This window comes from Artibeus jamaicensis, unplaced genomic scaffold (genome assembly GCF_021234435.1).
Source record: "Artibeus jamaicensis isolate MK-2021 breed Jamaican fruit bat unplaced genomic scaffold, CSHL_Jam_final scaffold_847, whole genome shotgun sequence".
Lineage (NCBI taxonomy): Eukaryota > Metazoa > Chordata > Mammalia > Chiroptera > Phyllostomidae > Artibeus > Artibeus jamaicensis.
Genome location: NW_026522057.1, coordinates 8,935,240 through 8,947,807, shown reverse-complemented (window position 1 = coordinate 8,947,807; position 12,568 = coordinate 8,935,240). Strand labels below are relative to the sequence as shown.

At 37.2% G+C, this 12,568-nt stretch overlaps 1 protein-coding gene across 6 annotated transcripts in view; it reads left to right on the top strand.

Moving 5' to 3' along the window:
* ZMYM4 (zinc finger MYM-type containing 4) overlaps positions 1-12,339 on the top strand; it is a 136,180-nt gene extending 123,841 nt beyond the window's left edge. For all 6 annotated transcript variants that reach the window (XM_037149262.2, XM_037149263.2, XM_053660312.1 and 3 more), the window contains 4 exons: positions 5,884-5,995; positions 7,442-7,690; positions 9,324-9,453; positions 10,573-12,339. In XM_037149262.2, the coding sequence (XP_037005157.2) occupies positions 5,884-5,995; positions 7,442-7,690; positions 9,324-9,453; positions 10,573-10,780 (699 nt within the window). In that variant the 3' untranslated portion in view covers positions 10,781-12,339. The remainder of the gene's footprint in view (positions 1-5,883; positions 5,996-7,441; positions 7,691-9,323; positions 9,454-10,572) is intronic.
* Positions 12,340-12,568: the final 229 nt, after the last annotated feature.

Genomic DNA, 12,568 nt, shown 5'->3' with positions numbered 1-12,568 from the left:
GACAGTCTGATGGGAACTCCTTGTAGGTGACTGTCCCCTTATCTCTTGCTGCTTCTAGGATTCTCTCCTTCATTTTAATTTTGGCTAATGTAATTATGATGTGCCTTGGTGTGTTTCTTCTTGGGTCCAAGTTCTTTGGGACTCTCTTAGCTTCCTGGATTTCCTGGAAGTCTATTTCCTTTGCCAGATTGGGGAAATTCTCCTTTATTATTTGTTCAAATAAGTTTTCCACTGGTGGCTGTTCCTTTCCCCCTTTTGGTACCTCTATAATTCAGATGTTGGAGCGTTTAAAAGATGCCCTGGAGGTTCCTAAGACTCTCCTCATTTTTTTGAATTCTTGCTTCTTGACTCTTTTCTGTTTGGCCATTATTTGCTTTCTTCTGGTTCACTCCATTGATTTGAGTCCCATTTTCCTTTTCATCGCTATTGATTTCCTGTGCAATTCCATTCATTTCAGTTAGTTTTGCCTTCATATGTTTGTCTAATTTGTGGCTATAATCAACCAGTTCTGTGAGGATCCTGATGACCAGTGTTTTAAACTGTGTATCTGAGAGTTTTGCTATTTCTTCATTGCTTAGATTTATAGGCTCTGGTGCTTTGAGATCTTCTTGAGCTATTTTTGTTCTGTTTGAGCCCATTAAGTCTGAGGAGCGGAGACTTGGACTCCCAGGTTGCTGGGTTGTGACGCTGTATGTGGAGACGTGGTCAGAGCGGGGAAATGGCGGCCCCCTCTGCTGTTTCGCACCACTGGGTGAGGAACAGAGCCTTAGGTGGTTCACCGGGGCAGGGCCACTTAGGTCGCTGGATTATGACGCTGTTTGTGGAGGCGGGGTCAGAGCGGGGAAATGGCGGTGCCCTCTGCTGCAGCTTGCCACTGGGGCTGCTGACTCTCATCCAATCGCCCACTCCCTCGCTTGTCTATCCACACACGAATGGGAGACCACAGTCAACCCGCAGCCCTGCTCCCTCGCTGTTTCCCCGCGATTGCTTGCTGAGTGGCCCACCAGGTCCAACCCTGCGCCTGGATTCCGCACGCCTGAGTCCGTCCGACCCAGTTTTCCTGTGCTATCCTGCTCTGCCAGCTGCTGGTTTCGCCCCTCTTACCGGTCAGGCTGAAGAATTTGTTGTTATCAGACTTCTGAAAAGTTCAATTTTCTGTGTTCTGGCTGTGTTTTCTGTTGTTATTTAGTTGTCTCTAAACTTGGTTGTGTGAGGAAGCACGGTGTCTCCACCTATGCCTCCATCTTGGCGGAAGTCCCTTTTTGGTCTTTTCAAGTTACTTAATTTTTAATGTGGCCCTGTGAAGTTTAAGAACTGTTACCATCCCTAATTTTTGCTGAGTAACTTGAGGCACAGTGAGTTAAATAACTTGCTTAAAGTCTCAAAGTCAGTAAATGATGGGGTGAAGCTATGGAACCAGGTAGTTTAGCTCCAGGGTCTGTGCTTATAAACACTGTGTTGGATTGCTTCTCTAATATAAGAAGGTGCTCAACAGTAACCAGGGAAAATTTTCATCTATTTAAATGGATTAAAAATTTGGAAGATTGAGAAATTTGATAATATTAAGTATTAGTGAAGATATTATGTGCACTGTTGGAGGCCCTTTTCAGAAAGCAAGTTAACAGTGGCTTTTAAATCTTTAAATGCATATATTCATTAGTCTAGCAAAACCATTGATTATTATCTCTCTCCAAAGAAAGGCATATACATACATATACTAACATTTTCATTGTAATATATATTTTTTAAAATCCTGCCCCAGCTTTTTCTGCTGCTGCTTGTAGGACTTGTTTTTTTTTTTTTTTAAGATTCTATTTATTGATCTTTAGAGAGGAAGCGAAGGAGAGAAGGAAAGAAATATCAATGTATGGTTGCCTCCTGTGAGTCCCCTGCTGGGAACTGGCCTGCAACCCAATCAAACCGCAATCGTGTGGTTCACAGTCCCGCGCTCAATCCACTGAGCTACACCAGCCAGGGCTTCATTGTAATATTTTTAACAGCAAAAAAATAAGGAAACCCTCTATGTGTTCATCAAAAGAATGATGTTTCAATCAGTAATATATTTATACTATTGAATACCATAAAGTATTCAAAAAAGGGAATAAATTGCTTCTATAATATTGATGTGGAAAACTCTTAGCAGGCATACATTTTAAAAAGTAAAAGTAGCAAAACTGTATGTATAGTACAATATTTATGTTATAGAAAAATACACGTAACAAAATGTATAATTCAGTATCATGAAGTATATTCGTGACGTGTAACCATCACTACTATCTAGTTCTAGAACTTTTATCACCCTACATGGAAACCCCCTACCAATTAAGCAGTGACTCCATTACCCTTTCCATCCTGTCATAAATGTGCTTTCTGTCTTTATGGTTTCACCTATTCTGATATTTTATACAAGTAGAATATTATAGAATTATACAGTATGTGGCATTTTGTGTCTGGTTTCTTTCACCTAGTGTTTTCAAGGTGTCTCAGTGCTGTAGAATGAAACCGTACTTTGTTCCTTTTTAGGGCCAAATAGTACTCCATTGTTAGGTATACCACATTTTGCCTATTCATTCATCTGCTGATGGACATTTGAGTTGTTTCCACTTTTTGGCTATTAATGAGTAGTGAGTGCTACTACGATCATTTGTATGTAAGTTTTTCTTTAAACATTTGTTTTCAGTTCTTTGGGGTGTGTATGTAGGAGTGGAATTGCAGGGTCATATGGTAGCTCCATGATTAGCTTGTTGAGAAACCACCAAACTTTTCCACAATGGCTGCACCAGTCCCTGTTCCCAACAGCAATTAGGGCTCCATTTTCTGTACTTCCTTGCCAGCACTTAATTTTGGTTTTTGGTTTTAAAATGCCATCTGGTGAATATGAGGTGGCATTTTATGGTGGTTTTGATTTGAATTTCCCTAATGATAATAACATCAAGCATCTTTTCATTTATGTGTTGGCCATTTGTGTATCTTTGGAAAAATGTCTAGGTTCTTTGGCATTTTTTAAATCGAGTTGTCTTTTTAGTTGAATTGTAAGATTTCTTTATGTATTTTATATATTAAACTCTTATCAGATACACAATTTGCAAATATTTTCTCCCACGCTCTGGATTTTTGTTTCACTCTCTTGATAATATACTTTGATACATAAACATTTTTTTATTTCAACGAAGTTCAGTTTGTCTTACGTTATTTGTGCTTTTGGTGTTATAAGAATACATTACCAAATTCCAGTTCATGAAGATTTACCCTTGTCTTTTCTGGTTATATGGTTTTAGCCCTTATGTTTCTTGTCTTTGATCCATTTTTAATTCATTTTTATATCATATGTGAGTTAGGGATACGTGGATATCCAGTTATCCCAGCACCATTTGTTGAAGAGAATTCTTCCTCCATTGAATGGTCATGACATCTTTGTCAATAACCATTTGGCTAAATATGTGTGTGTTTATTTTGGACTCTCAGTTAGTACACACTGTTTTGATTACTGTAACTTTGCTAGTAAACTTTGAAATCAGGAAGTGTGATTCCTCAAGATTCTGTTGATTATTTGAGGTTCCTTGCAATTCCATATGAATTTTAGAGTTAGCTTTTCCATTTCTGCAAAAAGGAAAGGGAAGGGAGGGGAAAGGGAAGGGGAAGGAGAAAGGGAAAGGGAAGGAAAGGAGAGGAGCCATTGGAATTTTGATAAGGTTGCATTGAATTTGTAGATTGTTTTGGTAAATATTACCATTTAAATGATATTGCCTTCAGATCCATTAATACAAAGATGTTTTCTTAGCTCTTCTTTAATTTCTTTCTGCATTTCTTTTGTAGTTTGAAGTGTGTAAGTCATATACCTACTTGGATAAATTTATTCTTAAAATTTTATCCTTTCTGATACATTGTAAATGGAGTTGTTTTTCTTAATTTCCCTTTTGGATTGTTCATTGCAACTCATTTCCATGGTGCTTGTGTGCTGCATGTGTGCTGAGCTGACTTACGAGCTCTGATAACTGGGGTTTTTTTGGATCTTGTCATCTGCACACACAGAATTTTACTTCTTCCTTTCCTATTTGAATATTTCTTACTTTATCTTGCCTGATCATATTGGCTAGAATTTCCAATACAGTGTTGAATAGAAATAGCAAGAGTAGGTGTTTTTACAATAGGTTCTTTTATAGCAAGAACAGGTGTTCCTGTTCTAAGAGGGAAGCAATTAAAAAAAAAAGACAAAGAGCATGTATTTTATATGTATTTATATATTTGAGTAAATGTATAAAATTCAACTCTGTATTTAAACAGGAAAATTTTTTTAAAGGTTAAAGTAAAATACTTCTGAATGGTAATAGTCTTTGTATAGTCAGTTCAAGTATGTCTTCTACTTTTCTTGTATTTGAAATGTTTTTTACAATGAGGATTTTTTTAAATTATTTATTTATTTATTTATTTTTTAGGGGACAGAAAGGGAGAAAAACATGGATGTGTGGTTGCGCACTCCCTACTGGGGACCTGGCCTGCAACCCAGGCATGTGCCCTGACTGGGAATTGAACCTGTGACCCTTTGGTTCACAGACCAGCACTCAATCCACTGAGCCACACCAGCCAGGGCAATGAAGCTATATTTTTAAGATGGGGAGATAACTTTATTAAAAGAAGAGTACTTTAAGTAACAAAACTATAATCTGGCCATATGGTTATCAGTTGCCTTTGAAGAGACCTGTAAGAATGCACATTGAAATGGTGTTTAATTTTTATCAGCTAGAATAAATTTAAATAGAGATAAAAGTTTTCTCCAAGTCATACATTGACAGAAAAGCAGGAAACTTTAGAAAAATACATTTAAAATACCAAATCTTGAAAACACCAAAAGATTTTTATTTTATTTTTTAATTTTTTAAACAAATATTTTACTTGTTTATTTTTAGAGAGGGAGGAAGAGAAACATCAGTGTATGGTTGCCTCTTGTGCACCCTCCACTGGGAACCTGGCCCCAAACCCAGGCATGTGTCCTGACTGGGAATCGAACTAGTGACCCTTTTGGTTCATAGGCAGGCACTTAATCCACTTGGCCACACCAGCCAGGGCTCACCAAAAGATTTTTAGAATTCAATTATATGCTGCCTGGTTTTGCTCTATAAATTTTCCATTGTATTTCCCTGAGTGATTTTATCTGCCCAGACCTACACCCTCAAAATGTTTTTTAACAATATTTTACTGAAGCCATTGCTTGTTTCCTATCCTGTGATATGGTTCTTGATGGTTATAATTAGCATCGTTTTATATCCTACAATTAGAGTTGAACTTTTTGAAGGCTGTGTTGTGGGGTAGAGAGTTGGGAGCTATGATTAGAAGGCTCCAAATAGTTTTTGAATTTGGGCATCCTCACGTCACTTGACACCAGCTAACTGTATCATTTCAGAAAGTTATCCTCTAATTAGGCTGAAAAACAAAAACTTCTAGGAGTACATTTGCAGATACTTACTGTGAATTGGAAAAATGATTTGGGAAATACAATTTAGGACCACTTTTTCATATTATAATATTCATGAACTGAATAAAGGTACTTCTTTATGTAAATTTTCTCTGTTATCCATGTTTTACAAAGGATACAGAAAATTTTACCTTGCAAACTCAGTGCTCAAGATGATGTCAATCCTCATGAAAGGGACCTTTAGCTTGCATCGTGGTATTTTAACATGTGTCTTTAAAATGGTTCACAGTATTATAAGGGTAAAAATTAAGGATAAGTTCCTTAAAATAATTTTTTAAAAATTTTAAAGTTAAACAACTTTATTGGCATGACATTGGTTAATAACATTATATAAGTTTCACTTAAAATAATCTTTAAAAAACTTGTGTTTTCTTTGTATCAACATGTGCTTTCATTTTTTTCTCTTGTAGTACCTGTTTGAAAATGGTAGAATAGATAACATTTTTACAGAGCCCTATTCCAGATTTATGATTGAACTTACCAAACTCTTGAAAATATGGGAACCTACAATACTTCCTAATGGTAGGATGATTCTTTTTTTACTTTGATTTTCTTCATGTATGTCTTCTTAAATTGCTTAAGTTGTAAGATTATCTTTTTATAATATGTTCATTTTCATTTCTGTCCTTATTCATAATGTATTTGGACTTTTGAGGAAAAATTCTTTAGTTTATTATTGATTATTTTAGTAAAACTATAATTTCCAAACAGCGTGTATATACATACTAACTGTTGAAAATAAAAAACTACTGGATATTCCATTTACTTCTTTAGAAACTGTTTTTATTCTGGTACTGTTGGTAAAGTTGTACACTGTACACAGTAACTGCCACATATTCTACTTCTAAAAAGCACCCTGGACTGGTTGTCGATTGTTAAATCTACATCTTCAAGTTGTCTTTGGTCCTACATTGTTGGACAGATCCCTAATTCACTCCTGGTCCTAGGCTCTTTGCTTGTGAATGGAGAAGGTTGAATGTGATGCTCTGGAATTTGTGCCCTTTTCTGTTGTTGTGCTATACAGCACCTTTGAAGCATTCTGAGCAGCCTGGTGGCTTGGTACGTTTAGCATTCATTCAAAGAGGAGGCTAGGGGCATGGATATGCAAGTAATAAATTCATGTTTATGAATATGGATTGTTTAAAAATAGAATGCAGTGTCAGCAACAAAAGAATTGCGGAGAGAACATGAGGAAAGAACTAAAGCTAAGGGGTATTTTGGGGAAGGTTTTTTTAAAGGTATACTTATTCTAATGATTCAGCACGACAACTTCTGCTTTTCAAGAAAAAATCCCACATAAGTCATCATGAATTTATCATTCAGTATAAATTTAAAATAATAGGAAGTGGGAAGGAAGTAGGGCACTGTCTGCCTTATAATGATCTTAGGTAAATAAAACCAAAGCGGTTAACAGTAAGTGTATTGATCTCAATTAGGAGTCTGCAAACTGTGACCCATAGGCCAGACCTGTCTGTTTCTGTATATAGTCCATGAACTAAAATTGGTTTTAAATGTTGAGGGAAAGAAATCCAAAGAAGAAGAATACTCTGTGGCAGTGGAAATTATATGAAATTCAAGTTAGTGTCTGTAAATATACTGTATTGGCATATTATACCCATATCTATTTGTTGTCTGCAGCTCCTTATCTTCTACAACAACAAAGCTGTTCAGGACCTATATCGACCACACTGCTTAAAGTATTTATCATGTGGCCCTTTACAGAAAAAGTTTGCCGACCCCTGGTCTCAAATAACAATAGATTAACACTTTCAGGACAATGCTCACAGAGTCTGCTTCAGTGGAATCATTTGATCTTTTCTTTGTGGTTCCTTTTCTGTTTTTCTGTATAAGGAAGAAGGGGAAAGAGAGGAACACTCTCTTTTTCATTTCTTGTCTGAGAATTTGAGAAATTAGTCTTATTTATCAAGAGCTTAACATTGTTTCTGTCCCCCACCCTCTCCGGCCCAGGTTACATGTTCTCCCGCATTGAAGAAGAGCATCTGTGGGAGTGCAAGCAGCTGGGCGCATACTCGCCAATTGTCCTCTTGAATACCCTCCTGTTCTTCAATACCAAATACTTTCAACTAAAGAATGTTACTGAGCACTTGAAGCTTTCCTTCGCCCACGTGATGAGACGGACCAGAATTTTGAAGTACAGTACCAAGATGACATATCTGAGGTTTTTTCCACCTGTACAAAAGCCAGAGTCAGAACCAGGTGTGTGGTGGGAGTTTGTAAGGTTTCTATTGAGGTCTTACTCGTAATCAAATAGAAACTAAGTAAAAAAAAAAAAAAAAATAGAAACTAAGTGCAGAGGGGTAATTGTAGAGTCTAGGCATGGAAGAGTATAGCTTTAGTTTAACATGTAATGCTTTCTTTATGTCAGGGCGTTTCTCAAAAGGAGAGGAAACGCTTGCTTCACTATACTTTTATTGGCTTTTAAATTAGAAGTTCTGATTTCATTGACAGAGCCCAAATAATCCTCATTTTAAAACTTCCCAGGGAATTTAAATATATACCCAAATTGAAAGTCACTGATTTAGAGGCAACAGATGGGTCCATTACCAGTTGAAAGGAATGTGTTTAACTTTTAAATCTGTTTCTAAATCTTTTTCTTTTAACCGGACCACATCTTTTTAATTAACAAATTGTCAAATTCTGAAGGAACTTAAAAGCTGGACTAGAGTGTACTGCTTTTGTCCATGGTAGAATAATACCAGCAGTGACATTCCAAAAGCAGTATATTAAATAATGGTTTGTTTTTAAGTTTTAAAAAGTCAATATTGTTATTAAGAAACTAGGAATTAAATTTTTGATATTTGATCAAAACTATAAGTTCTAAAATTCCCCAAATCCATTAAATGTGAAAATTTAAAATGACTGAAAGTAAAATTTTAAAGAATAATTGTGATGTTCATCTTTGTGCCCACTTTTTCCCCAACTGCTCCTTTACTTTAGAAAATACGAAGATTATCTTGCTTTTCACCACATGTTCTGTTTCTTTCAATTTGTTCACATATATGAACAAATGTAGATATCCCACTTTGTGCTCTTAATTGATATTGTTGGGGAAGGAAGAGGCAATCAGGTAACATTTCCCTCTTTTCTGATTTTAGGTGCTTAACAAGATTTGTAATACGTTCAGCTTCTTCTCTGAATGAATAAGTAGCAAAGTCTATTTAGTTGTCCTCTAAATAGAAATTGGGGCGAATTGTGTTTAATAACTAATGCAGGAAGCTGGGGGAAGTTTTGTGCTATTGTCAAGAGCAGCTATAAGAAAAGATGAAAGCCTTTTTTTCCCTCAGGTTCTCAGTTCTACCTACTGTTCTCTTGAAGGATTGAATGGAAAAATGTAAAAGAAAGAGCATACTTTCCATTGGCCTTGGCAGAATTCTGTTGGTGGAAAGGATTTGCTCTTTTATCAAATGGTCACTTTACCAAGAATTTATTTTCCCAGCCAGGATTCCATTTCTCATAATACTATGACAAATAAAAGAAACTTGAACAAATGCCCAGTGGGCACTGATGCCCCATAGTAGAACTGTTTTTAGGTAAACAGGTGACAACTTATATCTCAATGTCTACCTTAGGAGGAGAGTATGTGCACTTGCCTTTGGTCATGCTGCCTCCCCTTGGCGAGCAGGGGGCATACAGGACAGTGAAGTCGTTTTGTCCAATGCTGTTAATCCTGCACTTAGTATCTAGTGCCTCCATAGGTGCTCAGTAAATGTTTGCTGAATGAGTAAGTGAAGGAAAGGGGAGGGAGTGACAGTTCTGACAAGAAGTGAAGCTTGTTCGGTGTCTTAAGACTTGAAGGAAATAATCTTCTCATTATTTTTTCTGCCTTAAGAAAAACTAACTGTTGGCAAGAGGAAACGAAATGAAGATGATGAGGTTCCAGTGGGTGTGGAGATGGCAGAGAACACTGACAACCCACTGAGGTGCCCTGTCCGACTTTATGAGTTCTACCTGTCAAAATGGTAAGTGATCTTCTTCTGAACTACACATAGAGCACACTTCAAAAAGTAGTGAATGTATTTTGAATTTTAGGTGCTTGAATGTCAGAACTGTAGCTCACTTGTGGCTCAAGTCAAAGTCTAAAGATAAGGATTTACCTCTAATTTCATTATTTCCCCATTCTCATATCTGCCTGGATTTTGAACCAAGAAACAAGTTGTTTTACATATTAATAATCTTTTTCCAAAAATCTCTTCAAAGGCAAGAATAAGAATCCCTGCCATTGTTTGATCTGTACAACTGTTACTCAACTTTTATGTGATATTTAAACTGCTGTGATTTTATTACTTACATAGAAAAAAAATTTATTATTATTTTAAATATCTTATTTATTTTTAGACAGGGGAAGGGAGAGAGAAAGAGAGGGAGAGAAACATCAATGTTTGGTTGCCTCTCACACGCCCTATACTGGGGAACCTGTCCCCACAACCCAGGCATGTGTCCCAAGCGACCCTTTGGTTTGTGGGCTGGTGGTCAATCTACTGAGCCACACCATCTGGGACAGAAAAAAATATTTAGAGAAGGGGTTATATCGCTAAACAAATACAAAAATAATTTATTTTAGGAATTGAAAAACTTTAAGTGGTATTTTTCTTACAGAAACTTTTATGACTTTAGAGTTGTAAGAGCCACACTGAAGTACTTTTTTTCTTGAAGAAATGTAGTGACTGTGTGTTTGCCCTTTGATAATGTGTGTGAGTGCTTTGGGGTTCATTCCAGATAATGGGTGCTGAGGGTATGTGGTTCTCAGCCGTAGCGTCACATGTGAGTTGAACTTCTGTTGTTCCTAAAAATGTTGTAAGCACTAATGTTTGTGAAGCATTTACACATTGTCTCCTATTAACATTATACTCACTTCCAATCCAGTGTGATTTATTGAGTGTGGAAGAAAAGCTGTGGAGTTACAGGTTGCTCCTGGGGCGGGGGAAATGCTTATAAACTTGTGTGTCTGTGTGGGTGAGTTGCTTACCCGTGATACTAGTTACAGTAGAGCAAAGTTGAGAGCCATTACATTACAGAGTAGTTATGTGTTTCCTCTGCTTTTTAATCCCCACTTTTCTTTCTTTTTTTCTTTTGGATAGTTCTGAAAGTGTGAAGCAGAGGAATGATGTGTTTTACCTTCAACCTGAGCGCTCCTGTGTTCCGAATAGCCCCATGTGGTACTCCACATTCCCGATAGACCCTGGGACCCTGGACACCATGTTAACACGTATTCTCATGGTGAGGGAGGTACATGAAGAACTTGCCAAAGCCAAATCTGAAGACTCTGATGTTGAATTATCAGATTAAAGCAGAAGTGGGGTTCCTATTTTCATACACATTGGTATGCACCAAACTGTGAATGCATCCAGCTTTGGAAAACGATGTATAAGTCCAAGTCCTCTTGACTTGATTATAAGATAATGGAAAACAGTTGACTCGTGAACCACAGTGTGGATGTACAAATGAAAACTGAAGGAAAAAATATGAACTGGGAAATGTTCTTTGGCAGTGACATAGTTCTTAGACATCTTCAGAATGACTAACCAATTTCTCTGAGTGGTGCATAATCTTATTTTGTTTGGGAATAACAAATTGTGGAATATTTTTAAGGAAAACTGTTATATAAAACTCTACCATAGTAACCTTAGACCTTAGAGAGGTAGCTTCGGAGTGAAACCTTGGCTGCAGTAGGCTCCTTGGGCAAGCCCTGTGTAACAGTCAGGGGGGAGCCAGTACAGAGCTGAGAGTGACATCAGATGAGGGCTGTGGGACCCAGACTTGAAGACCTAGTAAAAGTACTCCAGTTTTCATGAAAGGTAGAGAGTGAAGTGGTCTTTCGATTTTCACTGCCAAGCCAATTCTGTGAAGGATAGAAGCCTCTGGTGCTTTTGCCATTGGCCCCTCACATCAGGAAGAAGGGCCTTCACGGCTGCTCACACAGTAATGTGTCCCTGTTACTTTCTGGGTCTAGCTTCTCAGCTGTGGGTCTGGATGTGGGTAAATTACAGTAAAGGGGCTGAAACTCCACAGACCAGTCGTACACACAGAAGGTTTGTAGAGCCCATGAGACCCCAAGTGTCTTGAAACGTTTTTAGAAAACCCACTAAAATACCCACTTCTCTGGGTGTCAGCCTTTATTGCTGCTGTCTCATGGCATGAGCTGTGGTACACAGAAGTAGGGGTTCTCCTTTTTTTCCACTTATCCCCAAATGGCAGCTTTTCTTTTGTTGTTTTACCTTCCTATTTCCTAAATAATTCCTCTTATTCGTCTTTTGCACCAGTTTCTGGAGGCCCTTGACATTTCAAAAAGGATAGTCTCTCTCCTTAACTTTGGCAAACCTGTGGAGGATTCCACAAAAACACAGTATTACTTAGCTATCGGAATTATGGTAGGAAAGATTCTAGTATGTTCCTATATAAAGCATTTGGAAGATGACCTTGTTGTCCTAAGAAACTTGAAAATGGGGCTTCTGGGGTTAGGATAACAAAGATTTTGACCGTCTTGCATATTCACAAGCAGGTCTTCTTATAGCATTATTCCAAACTCTAGCTGTTTTAGTGGTTTTCTGAGGATTGCAAGTCATAGCTGTGTTTGACATATCAATCCATATCCCTTATCTTCATTCTCAGTTTCTTCCCCACAAAATTTTGAATCGAAGCTTTTATGATGTTGGCTAATCACAAAATTTCTTTAGCAGCGGTTAATTTGACCCTATAACAGAAACGAGAGCAGTCCAAAAGGCTCATGGAAATTTTAGCCTTGAAAGACTTTTCAATGTGTCCCATTTTTTAGATGGGAGTGGCAGGTTTGTTTGTGTTTTTTTTTTTTTAAATAGTCATTTAACTACAATTAAAAAATTTAAAAATAGGCCTTTTGACATTGTGTACTTGATGGTTCTGTCCCTCTGCCTGTAACAAATTTCATTTTTTGTTACTGAAAACTGTGTGTAAGAAGTAAATCTGCCCCAGTTCTGTATGATTTAAGTCCATCTGTGTTTGTCATTTCTGATTGGAAAGCTTATTACTTCCAGACCTTGTTTGATATGGAGGAAAAACAGTTGAATTGTCTCATAAGTCTGCCAATAAACTGTCCAG